At 41.8% G+C, this 24,287-nt stretch overlaps 1 protein-coding gene across 9 annotated transcripts in view; it reads left to right on the top strand.

The window, feature by feature from the left end:
- Positions 1–24,287, top strand: part of LOC134653140 (histone deacetylase 4) — a 121,312-nt gene that overhangs the window by 85,128 nt on the left and 11,897 nt on the right. For 3 of the 9 annotated variants that reach the window (XM_063508450.1, XM_063508451.1, XM_063508453.1), the window contains 11 exons: positions 6,525–6,640; positions 9,592–9,663; positions 11,826–11,933; positions 15,349–15,546; positions 16,657–16,727; positions 17,428–17,576; positions 19,209–19,313; positions 20,314–20,474; positions 21,336–21,533; positions 22,889–23,076; positions 23,801–23,921. In XM_063508450.1, coding sequence (XP_063364520.1) covers positions 6,525–6,640; positions 9,592–9,663; positions 11,826–11,933; positions 15,349–15,546; positions 16,657–16,727; positions 17,428–17,576; positions 19,209–19,313; positions 20,314–20,474; positions 21,336–21,533; positions 22,889–23,076; positions 23,801–23,921 — 1,487 coding nt within the window. The remainder of the gene's footprint in view (positions 1–6,524; positions 6,641–9,591; positions 9,664–11,825; positions 11,934–15,348; positions 15,547–16,656; positions 16,728–17,427; positions 17,577–19,208; positions 19,314–20,313; positions 20,475–21,335; positions 21,534–22,888; positions 23,077–23,800; positions 23,922–24,287) is intronic. The other 6 variants (XM_063508454.1, XM_063508455.1, XM_063508457.1 and 3 more) reach the window with 4 other exon arrangements.

Here is a 24,287-nt window from a genome sequence, read left to right on the forward strand (position 1 = left end):
CTGCCTATCTAATGTTTTGCGTGAAATAAAAATATTATTTTCGGTTAGATTATGGTTTTTATTATTTCAGTATAAATCGCAATCTTTTAGGGCGTCTGCTAGCTGACGCGGTGAGCGGTTTACGAAAGAAAATGGTATGAGCAACGAAGCTAACTGGCGCGGACGCGTGCGACTGAGTTTACCTACCTAATAACCTGAGGGGCTCCCGCGAAAACAGAATTGCGGGGATCTTACTCTTTTACTCCAATGAAGGCGTAATTAGAGTGACAGAGGAAATTGCCCGCAATTTGCGAAATTCGGTTTTCGCGGTAGTCCCTCTGCGTACGTGTGCCCGCTCGGCGCAACCGCGCCCGCTAGCGGACGCTATTAATGTTGGCATATTAATTGACACTAAAGCTAGCGCTCATATCAATCTCAAATTAGGCGCTCTAAATTCATACCACTTTAGTCTTCTCAATAACTGGGTCAGCCAGAAATACGTTTAATGAGGTCTTCAAAACGAGAATAAAGTCCCTAATGGACTTTATTTTTGCATATTTTGTGAATATTAGATGGGATAGGCAATTTGTCTCGATGCGGGTTGACGCCGAATGGATGGTTATATTTTTGAGAGCATATTAACCTAATTAGCTGACAGTTGTTAAACAGGCATAATATGGTTGTCTAATTTAATATTTATATATAATAATATTGTGTCATATATTACTGAAATATTATACTAACCAAATTTTAATATTTTTTTTATACTAACCAGTTGTAGATATTGTAATAGGTCAAACGCTACGACTTGTATTGTCACGTTTTTACATAGTTACCGAGTGCAATTTTCTAAATAATGATATAGGAAGCAAACGAGCAGACGAATCGCCTCTTGGTAAGCAATTACCGTGGCCCATGGACACCTGGAACACCAGAGGGGCTGAGAGGGGTTGCAAATGCGTTGCTGGTTTTGAGATGGGAGTACGCTCTTTTCTTGATGTCGGATTTAATCAACGAGAGGGCGTAATTAAAGAGTCATTTGGGTGGTCATGTATTGCACTTCTGAATATGCTTCCAGAGCGATAGAGATTAAGAGGCAAAGGAAGCATAGGATTAACCAAGTTAACCAACAATACATTAACGACAGTTTTGAATGATTTCCGGTTAGTTTCGGATTTTAGGTTTAATCGGGAGCTCGAAAACATTACGAAAGGTAATCACGGTCCATATCCCGGTTGATATGTCTAATAAATGAATGTGAAATAATATACATTAGCCTTATTACACGACAACCAGCAAAGCCTCGGCTACACCGTCAGACTCACTTAGGCCTAAGGTTACAGTCGAAGGGCGGACCCGGCCGGCCCTGGCTCCAAATATATCCCTCCCAAAATAGACCTGGAGCGTCCCCACCCCCGCCGATGCCGACCCCCCTCCCGACGACCTACATGGGGAGCAGGGTTGCTGTTTTTAGGGTTCCGTATACCTCAAAAGGAAAAAACAGGAACCTATTACTAACGCTGTCCGTCTGATGTCCGTTCGTCTGTCCATCTGTCACCAGGATGTACAGATGATGTATTTCTGTTGCCGCTATAACAACAAATACTAAAAGCAAAATAAAATAAATATTTAAGTGGGGCTCCCATACAATTAACAAACGTGTTTTTGCTTAATGGTACGGAACCCTTCGTGCGCCAATCCGACCGAGCGCGAGTACTTGGCCGGTTTTTTACTGTTCTTATGTGATTGTAATTGCGGTTTATTCAAGTTAGTGCGGTATTCGATTACTACCTAAGTTTTGGGTGGAGATGGCTATTCGGACTATTGGGAGAGTTCTAAGTGGAGCATGCTGTGTTATACTCGTTCTCGTAGTGGCCACTTCTGCCTAATATCTCTTAGTTAATGCTAAAACCAGCCATTGAAATATCTTAAATATCTTGTTTATGTTTGACTATAAGGCCCACTTGCACCATTCCACTAACCTGGGGTTAACCCAATAAACCTGGAGTTACCATGGTTACCAGTACAATTCGACACTGGGTTAACGGTTTAACCGCTTAACTCCGAGTTAGCAGAATGGTGTAAGTGGCCCTAAGTGTAGCAGATTTTACTCTGTACCAAAATTTAGTATCAGATATTTTTGCGAGCTTATCCGTGCAAGAAAGTTTTTTTTTTTTAGGGTTCCGTACCCAAAGGGTAAAAACGGGACCCTATTACTAAGACTCCGCTGTCCGTCCGTCCGTCCGGCCGTCCGTCCGTCCGTCCGTCCGTCTGTCACCAGGCTGTATCTCACGAACCGTGATAGCTAGACAGTTGAAATTTTCACAGATGATGTATTTCTGTTGCCGCTATAACAACAAATACTAAAAACAGAATAAAATAAAGATTTAAGTGAGGCTCCCATACAACAAACATGATTTTTGACCGAAGTTAAGCAACGTCGGGCGGGGTCAGTACTTGGATGGGTGACCGTTTTTTTGCTTGTTTTGCTCTATTTTTTGTTGATGGTGCGGAACCCTCCGTGCGCGAGTCCGACTCGCACTTGGCCGGTTTTTTTATTATGGCAACAAGCAGTCATTACATCATGATACAAAGGATGGATTACAGAGAAGACAAACAGTGCCGAAATTTACAAGCATTATTGTAGAAACATTATATAGGAGTTGATTATGTAGAGTTGTAGACTATAGACGCGTATATTTTAATGTTATGCAATATACATAATAGCGTCAACTGTTATAATAGTTTTAACACATTCAAATAAAGGGTTATTTAAAGACAAAAATAGGCAGACGCCTTTTAAATATTCAACACACTGTCTCGTATGACAGATTTGAAAATGAAGGCTGTGTACAATAGATGACCTATTCAAAGTCAATCCAATTATGTCAGCTTACTTATATTTTATATCAGTGTTTACCAGTAGGTACCATACTAACACAAAATCTGGGGCCAAGACGAGACCAAGGGCAAAAGGCAGTGCATATCTTTTCTCGGCACGTTTCGTCGTATTTTCGAACCCCCGTAGTTTCGGCTTCGATAATGCTAGAGAGCTGATACATATTAACTGGAGCATAACACCAATGGGCCAACTTACTGTTGGCGACGTATGATTATAGTTACCCTTAAAAAGTCTAAAGTCTGTAGAAAATGCTTCTGAATTTATAGCTTACTCATCTAATACATATATGCTTTATCACTTTACTGAATTTGTATTATTCTGATAAGCGATTCGCGCTAAAGAAAGACGAAAGTGGAGCAATAAAACAAGCAACAACGGTTGCACTCCGGGAGTGCCGATAGAAGTGAAAACTCACCTCACTGTTACCGACGCCCGGTAACACGATACATACGTTTAGCGGAGGTATTCTATTTACTTATTATATATTATTATCATTCTCAAATAAGATCACACTTTTTCATTGACATGTTTATTTACATACTGCCATGACAACGTCAAATTATTTGAACATAGGTAAAGAGTCTTGAAAAGGAGTCCGCAACATAAATGACAAATAACATTGAGTTTTTCTTTATTGATTTAAATGCCATTTAAATTATGAGTGGCCACCTTACGGGGCTTACGGTCACGTGATCGCCTTACGCTCTCGAGTTTATAATTTTTTCCCCACCTCAAAAAGTGCCCAGCGCCGCTAAAGAAGTTGTCACTTCAAAATTTGTATGAAATAGGTTTTTCGCTCCTAATTTTTACAATAGTAAAAAATCCAAAAAACTCAAACGTAGGGGCACAGCTATGGTTAATAAACATCAAATTATGGAAATATATTTTCCATAATGTCAATATAAAGAGAGGAAAATGGGGACTACGTTTGTATGGAGAAGCGGCCGGTCCCTTTCCTCTTAAAAGCAGAAGAAGTTTTACCACACTTATCTGCTTGCTTTAAGTTTTAAAGTAGGCCATTCTAAAGATCTAAGATTATCAAGTTGACGTATGCCCTACGAGGGGCGTTCAAAATATTCTCGGTATTGATATCTTACGACCTCTTCTAAAATTTCTTTCGTTACTGGCCGCTAAGGTTTATTCATTGACATTAAAAAAAAGTATAATTCGAACCGAGATAGTCTTTTGTTTTTCTGCAATTGCTGAACAAACATGAACATCATGTGCGAATTGACAATGTTAACTAAATTAGAACATCGATGCGTGATAAAATTATTTTTATTTATTTTTTTTTATTTAAACTTTATTGCACAGTAAAAATATACAGTGACAAAAGGCGGACTTAATGCTACACGGCATTCTCTACCAGTCAACCTTTAGGCCAAACAGAGAAACATAGTTGGTGCGGGGTATGTAAAGAACACTAAAACTTGATGCTTAAAATTAATAGGCACAAATATAAATGTAATGTGAAGATATAATAAATATATGTAATATACAACAATAATATATACGTATATGTATACAATAATTATATATAAATAAATATATATATATATATATATATATATATAAACCTGCTACTAAATTTACTATGAAGATACTTAATCTTTAGACTTTTCAAAAAGATACTTGCGCAGCTTGCGCTTGAACGTCAACTTAGTCTCGGCTTGTCGTAAGCTGAGAGGCAAATCATTCCAGAGACGGATGGCTTGCACGGTGAATGAATTGGACATAGCACTAGAACGATGATGCGGGACAGCTAAAACAAGTTTGCGAGCAGTGCGAAGTTCGCATCCTGGTCGGGCAGTTACAAATTTAAATTTAGAACTCAAGTAATCTGGTGCCACTGGATCAAATAGAATGGAGAACAGGGTGCATAAACTTTTGAGACTTCTGCGCTCACGAATACGAAGCCAGTTGAGTTGTCGGCGAAAGGCGGATACGTGGTCATACTTGCGAAGGCCATAAATGAACCTAATACAGTTGTTCAATAGTCGGTCGAGCTTGTCCAGTAATGCTTGCGTCACATTAGTGCAGCACACATCACAATAATCGATGACAGGTAACACCAGAGCTTGAATAAGGAGAGTTTTGGTAGCAATCGGTAGAAAATATTTAAACCTATATAGTGATCGCAAGGTATACGTAACTCTTCGACACACATCGGACACTTGGGGTTCCCAGGTCAGGCCACAATCAAACAGCAATCCTAAGTTTTTAACTTTGGTGGAAAAAGGGATGACAATGTTTTCGTAGAGAATCGGTGCAACATACCTGAAATCGGTATTTAAGACCAGGCGAGGATTCCCGATAATGATAGCCTGACACTTGGAGGGATTCACAGCTATTCCGAAGTCGTTGGACCAAGATGAGATGCGATTGAGGTCATCATTCAATCTCGAGATAGCTTCGTCCACGTCCTCGAGCCTCGACTGCGTGTAAAGTTGTAGGTCATCAGCATATAAGTTCTTAAAATAAAATTCTTGACAAAACAGGGTAAAAATCAAAAAACCATAAAAGAGGAAATGGATTGTGTTTACCGTGAGTCTGCTCCTTCTTTATCTACCATTCAAAAGTGGTCAAGCGAGTTTAAACGCGGAAGGGAGAGTATTGAAGATGACCCTAGACCTGGCCGGCCTGTAGTAGCTACTTCACAAGAAAATATTGATAAAGTGGAAAAACTTATATTGGAAGATGGTCGAGTGAAGGTAAAATCTATAGCACAAGTAACCAATATCTCTATTGGTACCGTACATGATATTATACATGACCATCTTAATATGTCAAAAGTAAGTGCAAGATGGGTTCCGCGAATGCTGACTCGGCTTCAAAAAGACATGCGTGTAGCTTGTTGTTCCGATTTTATTGACCTGTGCGGTGAAAATCCTGATGAGGTGCTGCAAAGAATAGTTACTGGAGATGAAACCTGGGTTCATCATTATGACCCAGAGAGTAAACAAGAGTCCATGCAGTGGCACATTAAGGGTTCAGCTCATCCCAAGAAGTTCAAGGTCATCCCTTCAGCTGGCAAGGTCATGGCCACGATATTTTGGGATTGTGAAGGAGAATTACTAATCGATTATAAAGAAAAACGTGTAAATATCACAGGACAGTACTACGCTAACATTCTACGTCAATTAAAGGATGTAATTAAAGAAAAGAGGCGAGGAAAGTTAACCAAAGGTATTCTGCTTCTGCATGACAACGCCCCCGTCCATACTGCTCATATTGCCAAGGCAGCTATTGTTGAATGTGGGTTTAAAACTGTTACTCACCCACCGTATAGTCCGGACTTAGCCCCCAGCGACTTCTTTTTGCTCCCCGATCTTAAAAAGGATCTGCGTGGAAATAAATTTTCTGACGATGAAGCATTGAAGGCGGCAGTGGAGGAGCATTTTTACACGAAAGATAAAAAATATTTTTACGAGGGATTAAAAAAAATAATTGATCGATCTTTTAAGTGTATGAACATAGGGGGGGAGTATATTGAAAAATAAAAATATCAAACTTTTCGTACTTGTTTGTTTTCATTCTCATAACGAGAATATATTGAACACCCCTCGTAATAATGCGACATTTCTCCAACGTCCATGGCATGGATACCTTATCTTATTTTAAGCTGGTGTTATCGTTGTTGCAGAGATGGCACACGAGGGCGCCGGCGCGGCGGAGAGCTCCCCGCAGCCGACGCCGTCGCCGCCGCACGCGCCGCGCCTGCCCGCCGCCGAGGCCAGCTTTCATTCTCAAATCATGCAGGTATTAGACAGTAGAGACCCCCCACCCCCCACTCCTGAGTGTCGACGTCTAGTCAACTCTATGGCTACTGCTACGCAACGTTGGCGCAACTGCGCAGCGACACCTTTTCACTATCTAGACAGCGACGCTCAAAAAACGCTAGTGTGAGGTTTCTGCTACTGTTACCCGGTCTTCGGTCTTCTATACAGTCTGTGGTGACACTGGTCAACTGGTGACTTAATACTCATACAGTCATTTTTACAGTTAAGTCAACCGTCTCTATGTAAGTTAAAAAGTTATATAAGAGTTTAACCCTAGAACCCAACCCTACGTATATGGCAATTCGGCTTCTCCGACAAATACGTGGTCTGGGAAGACATCTTTAAAAACGTAAACATGGCAAAATAACCGTAATGAAATCAGCCACCCTTACTTCAATAGCCGTTGCGCCGCCACTTTATTTCCGAGGCTTGAACACTAAGTGTGTTAGCTTTAAAAAGTAGTGTACGTCAGAAACTTCTAGGCTGGCGGTAATTTCAGTTATTGATTTCCGTAATAGTCTTAAAAAATTGGAGCGAAGAATAAATATTATAACAATAAACATTCAATATGTTAGATACCTCCTTTTACAGCTAGTCGTGCAAAACATATTAATCACATTCCCATTATTCATTAAAAAAAAACTAAACAAAACAATTTACGAATACCAAAAACATATCAATAAGAAACTCATTGTCTTGCCAATTTTGAATGACATTTACATATTCATCGTTCCAACGAGCTTATCTTAATGTTATACCATTAAAACAGACGGTTTCCAAAATTAAGAAAGCGGTTTTTTGACTATGCCTATCTGTCATTTGCAAATTCCAAAATAAATTTCACTGCATACTTTGCCCGCTTTAAGCACCGAATTTGACGTAACAAGTATAGTCAATTCTACGTTACGTACGTTACGATAATAAACGTCATAATTTCGTAGAAATTTCATGTTGCTCTATTTATAGGCTATGCAAAGTTTTTGCTCCGACTATTAGTTGTTGGACTATATTTAGAAACGTTGTCTATAAACGTTTAATTTTCGGGTTTCCATCAGAAATTCTGCTCAAAGCATACCTATACCTACATAACCGAAAATTAGGGCAAACTTGAACCGCCACCACCACGTGTCGCACCAAAGACTTCCGCGACCTTCCACCGCGTCCATCTTGTTCTCCGTATATTTATAAAGATTCCCGCGGCCGGTATTAATAACCGAACCCAACACACTGTACCAGTATAACTCCGTCCATCCGCCGGGTATTTATATTTACAGTGTGCGCGATTAAATTTAGATCCAATGTTGATGCGGCCCCTCAATAAATATAAACGGGAGCGGTGCGATTTCAGCTATTTGCAATCGAATGTCCGGGTGTGCACGTGGCTTTGGCGTGGTTAGATAAAAGTCGGGAACGTTGAAAAATATATTTTCTTGTCTAATGACAAGTCATTTGAGAAATTTTGAATATAAATAAATGTTGCAGATCTAAGATTTTATAAATATCTGCCTTCCTTCCGATATTTAGTTAGTGATCAGTAATAGGCTTAGCCAGGCGTGGCTCACTCCGTGATTTCATTGCGTCGCTACAAGTACCTACAAGTACATGCGGCCCACACCAATTTTGGTGTCTAGCCATAGTAGCTGCGGCGCACCGCTACGGAACGGACGCCTGCTCGCGCTTGCGCCAACTAGCGGTGATATCTGTCGTAAAAGACGTGTTTTGTTAGAGAGTGAATCTTCTGTACCTTAGTACTACTATTTATTCTGTGGCCTAGCACATGATTGGCGCGACAGTATCTCGCGCCAATCGTGTGCTAGCCCGGCTGTAGTTTTTGATCAAAATTTCGCAACTAGAAGATTTTGCCAATATATACTTAGATAGCCTATAAATGTTTTCGGCTTTAGATATACTTTTCCATTTAACCCAAAATACGTCATCAGGAATGTTCGCGAAACAAACCTATTGCCAAAACGCATAACTTTACGCGTATGAGGTACCTAGTAAAGTAACTCAAACTGACGCGTGCAGTTCAATTTGGCACGTAAAGCTATTAGGCGCTCTTGTAAATTCAAGTAAGCGTGAAGACAGTTGTTATAAATATGCCATCTATTTTTTCCGCATATCTGCTAGAAGTCGCAGAGCCCCGCATTGTTTGCGATGCCCACGCGCAGTATCGCGTTATTCGCGGCACGCCGCCATTTCTGTTTCCCACCGAAATACGCGTCGCCAGAAATATGCGCACGCGGTTCTCTGCCACAGTGCTAGTGCATCCAGCCGCCAAGGCCTCCAATCTAATTCGCAATATTGTCATTTTGAGTTCATTACCAACCGGATAACGACTAAAAAGGCTTTTCTTATTGTTTACCAGACGTGTCATTTTACCGCCTGGACTTCAAGTCAAATGAATATTCAGATGATTTATCGCATTGGCATGAATTTATATGATCCCTTTCTTTATTATGACCTCTAGAAGATAACAACTCAATCCCTACAACAAAACGATAAAATTCAAATTTACACGTCAAGTATAGAGAAAAATTAATCGCTGTCTAAATTTTGATTATCAATGGCATGGCATGAATCACTTTTAAATTAAAATTTGTATGGAAATAGCTGGTGCTAGGATTGATTCCTAATCTGTGAGGGACGACAATGAACCCCAAAATTCGAAGCACCGTATCTCCGAAGATTGTATGTTTCATCTTCATTATACAAAGGTACATAACGTCTATAAAGCCGCAAACCTCGAGATTTGCAACTTTAGATATAGTTGGCTAAGGTTGAAAATCCATTATGTCCTTTAAATGGAGTTACGAGGTTTGCGACTTTAATCGACCACAAGCACCTACCTACTTTCAAATGTTCTCCTAAAAAGTTACCACGCAAGTGGTCGGATTGGATGGTCCTACATGTGATATGTTTTCGTTGTAGAATCAGAGCCCAAGAAAGAACCATGTAGCGGAGAGAGCGAAACAAACGTTAGAAAATAGTTTCCTGTTACAAGTGAGTCTGCATTACATACTACTACAGTGTGATTAATAAGGAGAACTTTCAGAGTTATGGCTACACACATATAACCGCAGTCCATTTTTTTTGTGGACTAAATCACGTTTCTCTTCTTTAAATTCTGATGATACTTACTTACCTATAATTAGATTTTTATATAATGGTAACAAACAATTCTGTATACATCATGATTGTCTGTATTACAACAACGCTGCCATCTTCAAAGTTCTCCTTCGACATAAATCACACTGTATCTTTGTGTTTCCCCACGCATTCAACTAGAGCTCAAGCCCACCAACGTCCTCATTGTTGTCCTCAATTAGCCCTTACTGCAACGACATAAAGTCCCTTTTATACCTCTCGCGTCGAATTATGGTGCATATGACATTTCATTTTAATATGGCGTAGCTGTCACGTAACATGTTTGTAGAAAGTTTTTTGAAGTTACGCACATTCATTTATTTAGAAATGTTAAGTGAAAAAAATACGGTTAAAACATTTTTCTTCAATTATTTTTAGCACCCAAAAGGCTTGATGAAATAAAGGGGCCCACTGATTAACTTAATAGTCCGCCGGGCGATACCGGACTGTCAGGTAGAACAAAAACTTGACAGTTCCGAACAACTGACAGGCCGATATCGTCCAGCGGACTGGTAATCACTGGGCCCCTTAACTGTCATAGGCACCGACGCGACCGATAGTACCTACACGTGCATTGATCGTTCCAATTTTAAATATGGACTCATCTGGGACTATATTTAAACTCTGGTTCAAAACGGCATTGAATAGTTGAATGCGTGTACTAATATTAACAACCGCGAATTATTCGTACTGGTGTTTGTGATATTGGCGTCTGTAAATAGCTGTATGAATGGTTAATGCTCGACACATGTTGGGTTTACATAACACTAAGAATAATAGGCAGCCTTCACGCCGATATCTAGATGTCTGATACTGAAAATACCAACTCAAAGGATGGCATTAGTTCTTATGTTGGGCTCTAAGAAAAGAGACGATCAGTGCACCTTGCGAGAATAGCTCAATATGTATCTGAATTCTAAAACATCAGGGGTTTTATTCAAAGATGTAAAATATGAAATCATTACCGTGTCGTTCGACGCATTAATATTGAAAGACTTGGACAGACGTATAACTACCCCGACTTGGCAGAAACAAAGTGTAGCAGTATCACTATAAATTTGATGTTGGCACTTCCATGCTATGTCACATGAAAAATCGCGATGGAGAGCTTAAACTGTAATAATTTGGTCTATGTTGTACAAATAAACGATTTTGTATTATGTATTTTTAGTTTTCGAACATACTCCAAGTAGGTGCTTTAAATATTTCCAATGAGGAATAGGTACCTACTTGATAAATCATCCTCAAAATGAATCATGTGTGAGCTTGTTAACCCCAATATAGTTCTATGTCCATTTAGCAGTCACAAGAAACATGACGTAACCCGAGAAAGGCATCAAATCAAAAACATGTGACTCCCAAATGAACATGGCTGAGGTTATGTCAAAAGTTGTCATACACAATCACCCATGTGTTAACTCTTAGGGCCATATCTCACCGGGACACCACGGCGGCGCAACCAGTCGCCGGCTACCAAAGAAATACTTGGTTGCGCAACCGAGCGGACACCAGGTTAGATATCCTTCATATGGCTGTATACCTATGTCGGTTGCCGATCGTCAAATCATGGAGTTCAATGTCTCATTGATCTGTAGTTTTATTTATAATATAAGGCACATCGTGTTGATAAATCTAAGGGATATCATGTAATGGCGGCGTTTCATGATATGCCTATATTTAATGGTCTGGCGGATTTTACGATCGGTCGCCGAAATTTACATTTTATTGATGGCCGGCGACTGGTTGCGCGGCCGTGGCGTCCCGGTGAGATATGGCCCTTACGTACTAACAGCAACACTCTTTTTCGATCCATTCAACACGTTTCGATCTACTCACAGTAAAAAAGCATCCAATATGTCTCGATTTTTTGGACAAAACCTCGTAACTAACAATAAGTACCGATCATATTCGTTTTACTGACTTATAGGGACTGACTTTGTGATTGACTTTCTGTTGAATCTGAATCAGTCCTGCCACCTGCCGAGTGACAGTGACGCATGACGTGTGGTCTGTTGCAGCTGAAGAAGCAGCAGCAGCTGCAGCAGGAGATCCTGCTGCAGCACTTCCAGCAGCAGCGCGCGCAGCTCGCCGAGCAGCACGAGCAACAGCTGCGGCATCATCTCAAGGTGAATATACAACACTATACTCTAAACTCTTATTATATATACTCTGTCTTAAGCCGTTTCCCTCAGTAGAAAAGAGCGAACAATTTAAAAAATGTAGCGCGAAGGGTTATCGTCCCATAGAAAATTTTAATTTCGCGCCTTTCTACTGACAAGTTTGTTTGCTATAGTTATTATGGTCTGGCAAAGAATAGAAACGGCGTCAGTTTTGAAAAATTTAGGCTCGCAGGTTCGATATTGGTTAAAAAATATATATTTGCGACTTTTTCTACAGACAAATTTATTTGCTACACTACATAAAAGGCTTCTACACACCTTGCAAGAAATGGTATGCTATTTTAGATAATTGCTGACTAAGTAGAAGCAACTACATAATTCAATTGATCGACCAAATGCCGCAATTTATTATAAATCGCATGGGATTATTGGTGACCTTTGGACAGGCCAATAGTTATAAAACCTACATACTACATATTTAATTGAATTAAGCGATTACAAAATGTGATTTTCAATCATTTAACTGGAAGACTAACGCAAACGTTTGTTAAAATTATCAACTATTTATAAGCCGCAGTTAAATGTTTGTCAAAGTATTGTTGGGCCAACCTGTAATTTACCTGTAGAATGACGTACCTAATTATAAATCTGATAATGCTACGGCTAAATACACCTTATAAAACAAAGTCCCCCGCCGCGTCTGTCTGTACCTACGTTCGCGATAAACTCAAAAATGACTGAACGGATTTTCATGCGGGATTCACCTATCAATAGATTGATTCTTGGTGAAGTTTTAGGTGTATCATTTGTAAAGGTTTTGTGCGTGTTGGTTGAAATATACCCGTGCCAAGACGGGGCGAATCGCTAGTATCTAGTAGTAATTAAATAAGTGCGCCTAAAATAACCGTGACAATGAGGGTCACGGGGTTGACCGTTGTTCATTACGTTATGTTATAGGTACCGGAATATCGTAGAAATGTGAGACATTTAGTACGCATGTCACCAATCAATTACACGAGTTTCAAATTATGTATACCTACCATTATGTGGCTTCTTGGTAGTCCTATTATAAGTTTAATTTTAGCTTGTTATTCGTGATTTTACTAATGCCGGGTAAAAATATTCTTGGGTTTTACACGATTTTTATATGGGACATTTCGTTCTTGAGTTGAATATCACCTATTTTTGGCCTGCCGAAAGAAAAACGGTTCAGATCTAGTTAAATAGAAGCCTTTGCTATCGATTTAGTTGAGTAAGTAAGTAGGTACGTAGATAGGTAATATAAACATGTTGAAAACTATATGCGCTTCGATATATCTCTGTCAATCATCTTAGGGTTTTATTCTGTAGGCCTAGAGCAGGAGTGGTAACTACGACAGTACGATTATCTCGCCCGCGAGATAGACTAAGTCCCTTTCAAATTAATACAGTGAGAAGATAGGTAGTCTATCTCACGGGTGAGATACTGCCGCGCCATTCCTCCAGCTTCAGACTTCAGTGTCCGCCATATTTACTCCATTCTAAAAGTTATAATCGTAAGTTTCCCAGCTCGGTCATTCTCAGAAGCCCGCTGCGCATTGCCAACTCATAATCACAAATAAAAATACGGGAGTCAGAAATAGTCCGTCCAAAAACAAACCGAGATGTTTGGCCGTCAGAGAAGTATGTCATTACCCCAGCGCTCGCCGATGGGAAACTAATTGGCTTATCACTCGATGGCTGTCATGCTAGTCTATTTTCTAAACTGGAGAGCTACGCCGAATAACTACTGCTATCTTTGTTGAGTGGTTCTGGCGTACGATTTTGCTATCTGGCTCGTTTTTTGAATTTTGAGTTTTTAAATATACTTAAATGGAATATCATCCTAAACGAAAGGTACATCGAAAATATGCGGAAATATGCATGGGCCCAGTACATGACGTGACGACTATTGGCAAATAATTATGTCTTTTATATGAGTGTCCTATGCATAAGCCGTGAAATATACACTGAAGACTCTCTTCTCTTTTGACCGACGGTAGCACGGTCGCATTTTATCGCCTGACATGCCTGTCATGTTCTAACCAGTATGTAATTGCGAAAGTGACAGGCATAGTAACAGGCGATAAAAATGCAACCATGCATGCATGCATGATAAAAACATTTACAGTACATATGGGGCTACTTTTCCGCACTAGTGCGTAAAGTAGCACTTTTCGTGCGTATGTCGAAACTTTAAAGTGCCATATGTACTGTAAAACGTTGTTCGATACACGTGCGAATAGGTAATTCGCAACTCGTGTCGATTTAAAACACTCCCTTCGGTCGTGTTTTAATTTATCGCCACTCGTTTCGAATTTCCTCTTTTTCGCACTTGTATCGAAAATAACTATTGTTTATTCGGTAAATTTTCGGCAGTTCGAACCGAATTATTCGGCCGAATATGAACATTAAAAAATACGCCGAATACCGAATATTCGGCCCATCTCTAATATTAAACAAAAATCGTGATACACAACTATAGGTAGTTCAATAGTATAGGTCCTACAAGTTCATACGTAATTAAGTATTCATAGCAAAGTTTCCGGTTATTTATGAAAATATTTCGCCTAAGAAATTGGTCATTCGATATTAGTCAGACTTAACGAATATATTCTAGTTCGTTTTAAAGCATAAATAGTTAGGAGATATTGGATTGTTGAGTATTTTTACGGAATACCACATGGAAGCCATTTATATCGAGCAAAACATGCATTGTTGTAAGACGAGTCATATATACATACGAAATACGGATAAATATTGAAAGTGATGGCGTGTAGTTAGTCTGGCAAAATAGCAAGAATGTATATTATTTTGATCATTTTGATGACTAAACCAATATGACGCATTTGCTATTTATTTGAGCCAATCAAACGTAACTGTTATTATGACATATTTATTAATGAATATATATGCAGTACCTAACTAGAAATAACGTTTCGGAAGTGTAACTTTTGGCAAAGACAGTTTTTTAGCAGTATGACAATCACAATATTTGTCTTCTAGTCTTTATCATTAATTTACTAACATTAATTTATATAACTTTTGATGAATTTCGGTCTGAATTTGATTTATATTAATTATAATTTTAATTTACGTTTTCATTTCAAACGCCATTGATTGAAAACTTTAATTTTAAGTAGCGTTTTAAGCAGTACCATCGCTCTTACTGTTAACTGACATTCGTAAACTTTATTACAAAAGGCATGAGGTCCACCGATGGACAGTTAAGAAGTGTTACTGTTTTTACATAATATGTACTTAGCGATGTATTTTTTTAGACCTATTAAAGATGGACCAATACATTTCTTCATATTAAGCCCGGTTGAAGCCATTGATCCATCTTTAATGGTCTGCAACATGTTACTTTAAGATCAGAAGACGTGTAACTAGGGCTTGATAGCCTGTTTGGTTTCAGCTGTGGGAGCAGCAGAAGCAGATGGAGGAGGCGGCGCTGCGGGAGGCGAGGGAGGCGAGGGAGGCGAGGGAGGCCAGGGAGGCGAGGGAGAGGCACGAGAGGGACAGGGTGGAGCTGCTGCGGAAGAGGGACAAGCATGAGCACAGCGCTAACGCGTCCTCGCAAGTCAAGCAGAAGCTTCAGGTGAGTTGAATACACTCATTGGCCTTTGCGTCTATTGCAGACGATTTATGGTGCAAATCGGAGAGACAATGACCTCTCCGGACTTAACACTGCCTGGGACGGAATTAAGGAAACGCAGGGATGCCCAGCACCTGCATTACCCTCTCGGCTTCACTGTCTTAACCCACAGGAAAGGCGAGCCATTACGTGTCGAGGCAGGTCGGCTGCAGGAATCTGCCGCTTATATCAGGTTGGACCCTACTCGCGCCTTACGGTAACTCCATTCCGGGATTTAATTTTGGAGTATCCTTCTCCTAGATGGATTGCAAGCCAATGCTAAGAGGTCCATCTCCCCTGTAACGAAACAGCTTTTTGCTTCGTTTGCGGACTTAGTCGCCTCGTACGACACCCTTATCCCATGTGAGGGTTGGCGCTATTCTAAAGCCGGCCACCACACGGCACTACACTACCGCCCCTAGAATCAAGTCAAAAACAAGTGACCGTCAAAAATATGTTTTGATACACACTTTATCGCCGACTGTACTATCTCTCCTTTGCATGTCTATCAAGTGCTTCTCGAGATCCTTTGAGCCTAAACTCAATGTGTTTATGTTTAACCATTGAAGGGTTACTTTGGCTATCTTCTGACTACATCATCAGATGAGCTCCATATTAGTATATTATTGCATTGTCATCGGATGTAAAGTATGCCAAATTTCAGCTTAATCAGACACCGGGAAGTGGTTCAAATTTAAGTTAATAGATTTGAAGCACATATATATATACAAGGAATATACGCGGTGAAGCTAAAGAAAAGTGTGTAAAAATGTAAAAACGATGACATGAGACGGATTTCAACTCCCATTGTCGCCTTAAGGCCACTTGCACCATCCCACTAACCCGGGGTTAAGCGGTTAAACCGTTAACCCAATGTCAAATTGTACTGGTAACCATGGTAACTCCAGGTTTAACCGGTTAACGCCGGGTTAGTGGAATGGTGCAAGTGGCACTTAGGAGCCAATACTCTAACCCAATTGAGAAATCGAATTTTCAAAAATTCTTAAGTCTGCTGTTAAGGACACTTTTTGGTGAATAGTACTTGTTTTGTTTAATGTAATGTTTTGTTTTCAGGAGTTCTTAAAGAAGAAGCAAGCCGCGGCGAACGCCAACGGCACTGTTCCTGGGTCCCCGTACAGAAATTGGTAAGATAGCTCTAACATGTTGTGCCAACCTTTCTATATTTCTCATTTATTTTTAATTGAAATGTGTGTTGGTTTAGAAATACAAACTTTGTTTAAAATATTAAGTTATGTGGTAAATTATAGCCAAATGTTTGCCATTTTTTGCACCTCATTTGAAACAGGATGTTGATACCTACCAGTTTCTTATACAGAATTTTAATCGATTATATGTTATATGCGAATTCTAGCCTGAATCACCTATCAAAGCTGCTCAACAGTAGCTCACACGTCTTTATCTGTATTGTTTCCAAGCAAAAAAGCCCACTCTGTCGCTTGCCATAAGGACGCTTTGACAGGTTATTCGTATAAAGATACAAGCAAATCTCGTCCTTATCCTCTAACCGCCCACGAATCAAAACCTGCCATGACAAATGCAATTTTGATTTGTCAAATTAAAGATTCAAAATTAATTGGAACGGGTGACCTTTTTATGGGCCTCTGGGCGGCTACAGGTTTGGTAAGCGACAAAGTGTGGCCTTTGAACATCGAGATATTGAATCCTTAGGGCTGATTTAGACGGCGCGCGAACTCGCATGCGATTTTAATTACATTGCGGACTGTTGGTTACGTCCAATTCAACCGACCGATCAAAACCCGCAATGTAATGAAACTCGCATGCGAGTTCTCGCATCGTCTTGATGAGCCTTTATTGTGCTTGTAGGGGTATCGTAAAGTCGTCATCAGGCGAGTCTATCACGTCAGCGAGCGCGGCGGCCACGCACCCGTACAGGCTGGCGGCGCCCCCGCTGCCGCTGGCTCTGAACGCCGCCCCGCAGCCATCACCCAACGACTTCCCGCTAAGGAAGACTGGTCAGTTGTTCAAGTTAATGTTTCACTTGCTTTTCACACTGTCAGTCGCTGTCTCCCGTCTTGTTTTAACAAATGTGTAACCGCCATACGATAAATAAGAAATAACGGCGTTATACATGCTGATGATCGTCGTTTGTCCCTCTCTATGGCATAACGACAGATAGGGACAAACGACGATCATCAACTGATTGAGTTAGCAGACGTTTAGGAATAACGCCATAAGTATCTCCCAGAATTCGCCCAAGAAATGATAAAAATGCGCACACATTATTTCGCTTATGAGAGATATATGAGAGAGTGGCGTAAAATACACTTAAGTGCAATAAAAGGTATATACATTTCCCTACAAAATGACGTGTTTTCATTACTCAGTGTGTTAGTAAATATATACCTATTCATACTCTGGAGTGAAGCGACTGAAAGTTTGAAAAGCATTAAGTTATTGTTAAAGAACGGACGCTTAGCACGAATAACCCGCTTGTTCCTATCTCTATCGCACGCGCGTAAATATATTGCTGTCCCGCCTGTGATGCCGGCGGTCAGTGACACTGTGCGAGGGAGAAAGAGGTCCATGTACGAAATTACTTGTGGTAAGCGTCCGTTAGATGTTCTTATGTAGGTGTTTAATATTAATACGCATTCGATTTCGTGTGTGAAGTACTTACTAATCTAAATCTGGAATTAAAAAACTATAAAATTGAGATGATTGTAATACATTAGTAAAGCTGTTTTGACTAATTAACAAGTCAATGCTCACGCTACTAAAGATCTGGGGCCGTACCATGATGTCTTATTGCGATTCTGTTTAGGACCTAAACTGAATTGCTAAAGGACGGAGCTATTAAGTCGCATAACTCCGTCCCTTAGCAATTCAGTTTAGGTCCTAAACGGAATCGCAATAAGACATCATGGTAAGGCCCCTGCCCCGTTTATCAAATCACTTGGAATTTGTTAACATGAGCTTCTGATCTGACAAGAAACTAAATTCATGTGTAGATATTTTATGTGTCTACTAATCACAAACTATTTTGGAATACAAGTAAGATGTTGTGTACTTGTTTTAGCCCTTAAATTGCCAAAAACATAAGATTTTTTTTTAATTAACTTGTTTACAAAAAATATGTTTTTATTATTTTAAGGACTAAGACATATTGTGGCCAGAGAGTAAAGAGTTGTAAATTGTATCATTTGATATTTACCAGTCGCTTTTCGGTGAAGGAAAACATCGTGAGGAAACCGGACTAATCCCAATACGGGCCTAGTTTACCCTCTGGGTTGGAAGGTCAGATGGCACTCGCTTTCGTAAAAACTAGTGCCCACGCCAATTACTGGGATTAGTTGCCAAGCGGACCCCAGGCTCCTCCCATGAGCCGTGGCAAAATGCCGGGACAACGCGAGGAAGAAGAGAGTAAAGAGTTGTAAAAATGTATAAACCTTATAAAAAAAACCAAAGTCCAGTAACTGAAGTAACAGTCACAGCACTGTAATCACGTTTAATCATGTTGTAAATCGAAAGAAACGTAACTTTTCTCCATATTTATATAATTATACGGCTCTCTACTCTCTGCTGGTATCTTGTAGCATAGCATTAACCAGTGTGAGCATTGCATTGAGCATGGTGTGTACTAACAGCGTCCGAGCCCAACATGCTGAAGGTGCGGCTGAAGGCGCGCGTCATCGAGCGTCGCGCCTCCCCGCTCGCGCGGCGTCCGCTCAAGACGCGGCCCAAGCACCGCAGTGAGTAGACCTTTACAATCCCCTCACAATCATTTGTAGTAGTAGTAAGTGACAATATCGGGCCCAACGTGCCGTACTACCTGAAGGCGCGCGTCATCGAGCGCCGAGCGTCCCCGCTCCCCGCTAGCGCGGCGTACGCTCAAAACGCAGCCCAAGCATCGCAGTGAGTACTGCTCTTAACTGTTTCCTGCATTTCAGATCATTTTATTTCATTCTGCCAGCCTTATTCAGTTTGAATCGCGTGTAGTTAATAGTTTCAAACATCATTAGTACCCTTCCCTTCGTCTTTCCCATTTTAAATGTTATATCTAAGTTTTGCCGTATCGACCAGGCCATATCAGACTTTTATTATATTGCTATATAATTTTTCCGTTTCAACACCGGTATAGTAAGTAGCGTAACGCTTTGAACAATGAAAAGAAAAGAAAAAATCAGTCCCCTTAATAACTCTCCATACCTAATATCCTATATTTTTAGGTTAGCTAGAGACATTCCTTTTAAAATAGTCCTTATTTCCCAAGCTCTACCGTTTAAAATGTTTAAACTGCAGGACAGTACGTAAGTTGTTTACTGCTATAATAATATTGCAGCTAGAAATAGATAAGATAATCTTTTATATGTTTATTATTAACAGCACTATATATAGTTTTGTTTGACACGATACTAATACGTGTTGTATGCGTGTGTAACTGTGTAATTTGAACAATAACATTGTAAATAAAGATTATATTTTACCATAAACTCAACTTATGATTCACTTCTTCTTTTTGTTCGTGTAAAGGGGTCAAATTTCTTAAAAATATGTAAATGATTTACTTGTAAACGATTTTGTTATTTGTAGCGTGATATACTAAATATACTCTGGCAAACTTACTTAGCTTACTACAGGAAATAGCTTGTATATTGTAACTTATATTTACCGCGCGTTAAAAACTACTCTCAGTTTTGCTGTTAGATCTCAATGAAACTTGAACTCTAAGGCCACATTCTTTGGGTACAGATTGCGACGGCAGTTCGCCGCGTGGCTCACCTACCGGCGCGTGCACGGCCGCGCCAATCCGCGAGGAAGAGGAACCGAGCACGCGACCAGAGCTTCTGTTCTCTTCACCTTCCATGCCGAATATATCACTCGGCAGGCCCGCGCCCGCTCCCGTCCCGCAGGTAAACTCGAGCTCTATTACTACGCTGTTTAGGTGCATATTGCAATGCGAGGAAGAACCTAGCACTCGACAGGAGTTACAAACATTTTTATCGGCAATGTCATTTGGCGCAGTCGGTAGGATACGATCACTTTTATAGCGGTGTTTTGATTTTGACTAGACTCGTACCTAGTGCATCACGTCACCGAGCACTAAAGCTTTGGATTCCTTCGAAAACGGTGCCGTAATATGACGGCCGCTATATAGCGTTGAATGACGTCACTAGAACGTTGTCTATGTAAACAAGATGGCGCGGTTTCCTAGACGGCATTGATTGTCAACGTAACGTAAAAAAGCGGTGCTGTCATTTGGAAGACGGCCGTCATGACGGTGTCGATAGTTTCGTGAACGTTTTATTAGATAGCGGTGACGCCATTTTGAATAAATGACACGAGATTTGAATAAATTATTCCGTACTACGATTATTTTCCTCTTTTGGTGATATTTCATCCTCCGAGTAAATTATAGATGGTCAAGCAAATCTTGTCAGTAGAAAAAGGCGCGAAATTCAAATGTTCTATGGGACGTTATCCCTTCGCGCCTACATTTTTCAAATTTGCCGCTTTGACTTTGGTGGCTGACGGTGTGTTATGACGCCGTGGTACTTTCCACATGTCGTCACCGTAAAGACGGCCGTCTTTTGCGGCCGCTATATGACGATATATGAGGAATCCAAAGCTTAAGCGCGGGACCGTGTAAAATATTGACTAAACAAACTTGATCGACATTTTAAAATAAGAATACCGCTCTCCGAATATCGCGAAGTTTTATTTATACAGACATGTTTTCAGAAGCTTTTGTAAGTGATGTAAGTGTTCCCCAGGTGATGGTGTCGGTATCCCTGCCGCCCGTGTGCGAGGCGGAGCCGTACGTGGCGCCGGCGGGGGTGGGGGGGGCGGGGGGGGCGCACACGCGGCCGCCCGCGCGCCCGCTCGGCCGCACGCACAGCGCGCCGCTGCCGCTCGGCGACCCCGCGCTGCAGCACTCGCACACCTACCTGCGCGACCAGATACGGAAGACGGTTAGTGACCGACGTCACAAAATAGATACAGTACAGAAATCAATCTACATACAAAGTGCGCTCGAGCGACGCACACATAGACACTGCTCACGGACACGATATCTCGGACCGGTTGGGACCAGTGCGAGCGCGAGTGCCATCCGCTTGAGACACGCGTCTGTCAACTTTTTTGTGCAATAATGGAGAAACAAAAAAAAGTTATTATAACTGTTCAGTGGACGGTCGTTTGAATTCAACATAAAACGATGAATTGTCGTTTTTTAAGCTACCAGTGGTTTCAGAGAAGTAAGTATCTGCTTGTATTTCGATGGTTCGTTTTAACGTTAAACAGAACAGTTAGGTAGGTACCTATGCACCCCGCCCCGGCACTAGATAAGAGTGCCACTACCACGATAGTTTTTTGTGCATAAATCATAGTTGACAACCCTAGAGCGACCGCCGAGCGTAGGTATGAAAAGAGAAGTACATACATGTGATTGACTTCTGTACTGTATCTATTTTGTGCCGACGTCGTTTAACGCAGGTGTCGAGCCTCTCGCACACTACTATAATAACTTATAATTATACATAGTTCGCCTGTAGGGTTTTTTCTACAAATTTCACGACTTTTTGTCTTTTTTTCTCTAGCGTTTTTTTAATAGAAATAACTTCTCGTTTCGACACTGATTCAGACGTCTAGATCTAGTGAATGCACCGTGCTTTTTGCGAGCTATTTGTGAAAAGGCGAGCGAACAAAATCTAGTAGAATAGATAGCGAACGAGCAATTTATCACAATAATGTGGATATTAAAATAAAATATTGAAAAATTACAAAATTACAGGACTTGAAAGTTTCAAAATTTAAGTTTTTTTTAACTTTCAAAAACGATAAAAGTAAGGATACCATTCGATTCCTTACATTTCATCCAAAAAAATATTGTATAGCAACTATATACATAAACGCAATATTTCACCGACAAAAACGCAATTTTCTTGTTTTGTCCATACTACAAGATGGGCGATGACGTCACGGCCCCTGGCCGTTTTGTATAGGGCGTTTCGCGAGTGAAGTGCGACTGTCAGACTTTGACTACAATTTCTGACTTTTGTGTTACTTTAATGCAATGGGTCCCATATAGACATTTGATCCTAAAAACAAACCCGATCGATTGATACCATAAAAAAATATTAGTCATCTAGCCTATTGTTCGCGTGAAATTTGCATTCACTAGATTTGCACTTCGGTGCGTCGGCCCGCCTCTACAACTTCGATAACTTGACGTCGATCAGTCTGTTAACTGTGGTCGGTGCAACTGGCCCTACAACTGCTTATATGTCGTGGGAGCGTGTCGATGAATGGTAATGTTGTGTCGCAGGTGCTGACGCGCGCACACGACGCGGCGGCGGCGGCGCTGCGCGAGGAGGAGGGGGAGGTGATCGACCTGACGGCGCGGCGCGCGGCCGTGGCGGCGGCGCCTCTAGCGCGCGCGCTCAGCTCGCCGCTCGTCGGCGCCCGGGCGCCCGCCACCGGCCTCGCCTACGACGCGCTCATGCTCAAGCACGGGTGAGTGCAGGGGTCCTAGTGAGGCAGGCGGGGTCATCGACCTGACGGCGCGGCGCGCGGCCGTGGCGGCGGCGCCTCTAGCGCGCACGCTCAGCTCGCCGCTCGTCGGCGCCCGGGCGCCCGCCACCGGCCTCGCCTACGACGCGCTCATGCTCAAGCACGGGTGAGTGCAGGGGTCCTAGTGAGGCAGGCGGGGTCATCGACCTGACGGCGCGGCGCGCGGCCGTGGCGGCGGCGCCTCTAGCGCGCACGCTCAGCTCGCCGCTCGTCGGCGCCCGGGCGCCCGCCACCGGCCTCGCCTACGACGCGCTCATGCTCAAGCACGGGTGAGTGCAGGGGTCCTAGTGAGGCAGGCGGGGTCATCGACCTGACGGCGCGGCGCGCGGCCGTGGCGGCGGCGCCTCTAGCGCGCGCGCTCAGCTCGCCGCAGTGGGTGCCGAGCGAGGCAGGAGAAGTCATCGACCTGACGGCGTCTAAAGACACTAGACGTCGCAGCGCCGTTTGCATCGAGCTCTGCGAAGGTTCTCAGCTAGCTGCTGACGCTAACTCATAATCTAGTGTGTTTTCCCTTTAATTTCATCCGGTTAAATTAAACCGCGCTAAAAATTGTTGTCAATTGCATCATTTAGCCAAAGTTTTTCAATGTCCCAAAAAAACTTACGTACCTACAAAATTTCATACTTTTATTTAGAATGGAATTGTTTAATGTTTTTTGTGTGTACAGGTGTGCGTGTGGCGCGCACGCGCCGCAGCACCCCGAGCACGGCGGGCGCCTGCAGTCCGTGTGGGCGCGCCTGTGCGAGACGGGGCTGCTGGCGCGCACCGAGCGCACCAGGCCGCGCAAGGTACGGCATACTGTAGTCGGCTCACACGCGCTGCATCTTCGTTCGTTAAGCTTTGGATTCCTCCGAAAACGGTGCCATCATATGCCGGCCGTCATATAGCGGCCGCAAAAGACGGCCGTCTTTACGGTGGCGACATGTGGAAAGTACCACGGCGTCATAACACACCGTCAGCCACCAAGGTCAAAGCGGCAAATTTGAAAAATGTAGGCGCGAAGGGATAACGTGCCATAGAAAATTTGAATTACGCGTCTTTTTCTACTGACAAGATTTGCTTGACCATCTATAATTTACTTGGAGGATGAAATATCATCAGAAGAGGAAAATAATCGTAGTACGGAATCATTTATTCAAATCTCGTGTCATTTA

This window comes from Cydia amplana, chromosome 12 (assembly GCF_948474715.1).
Source record: "Cydia amplana chromosome 12, ilCydAmpl1.1, whole genome shotgun sequence".
NCBI classification, from domain to species: Eukaryota; Metazoa; Arthropoda; class Insecta; order Lepidoptera; family Tortricidae; genus Cydia; species Cydia amplana.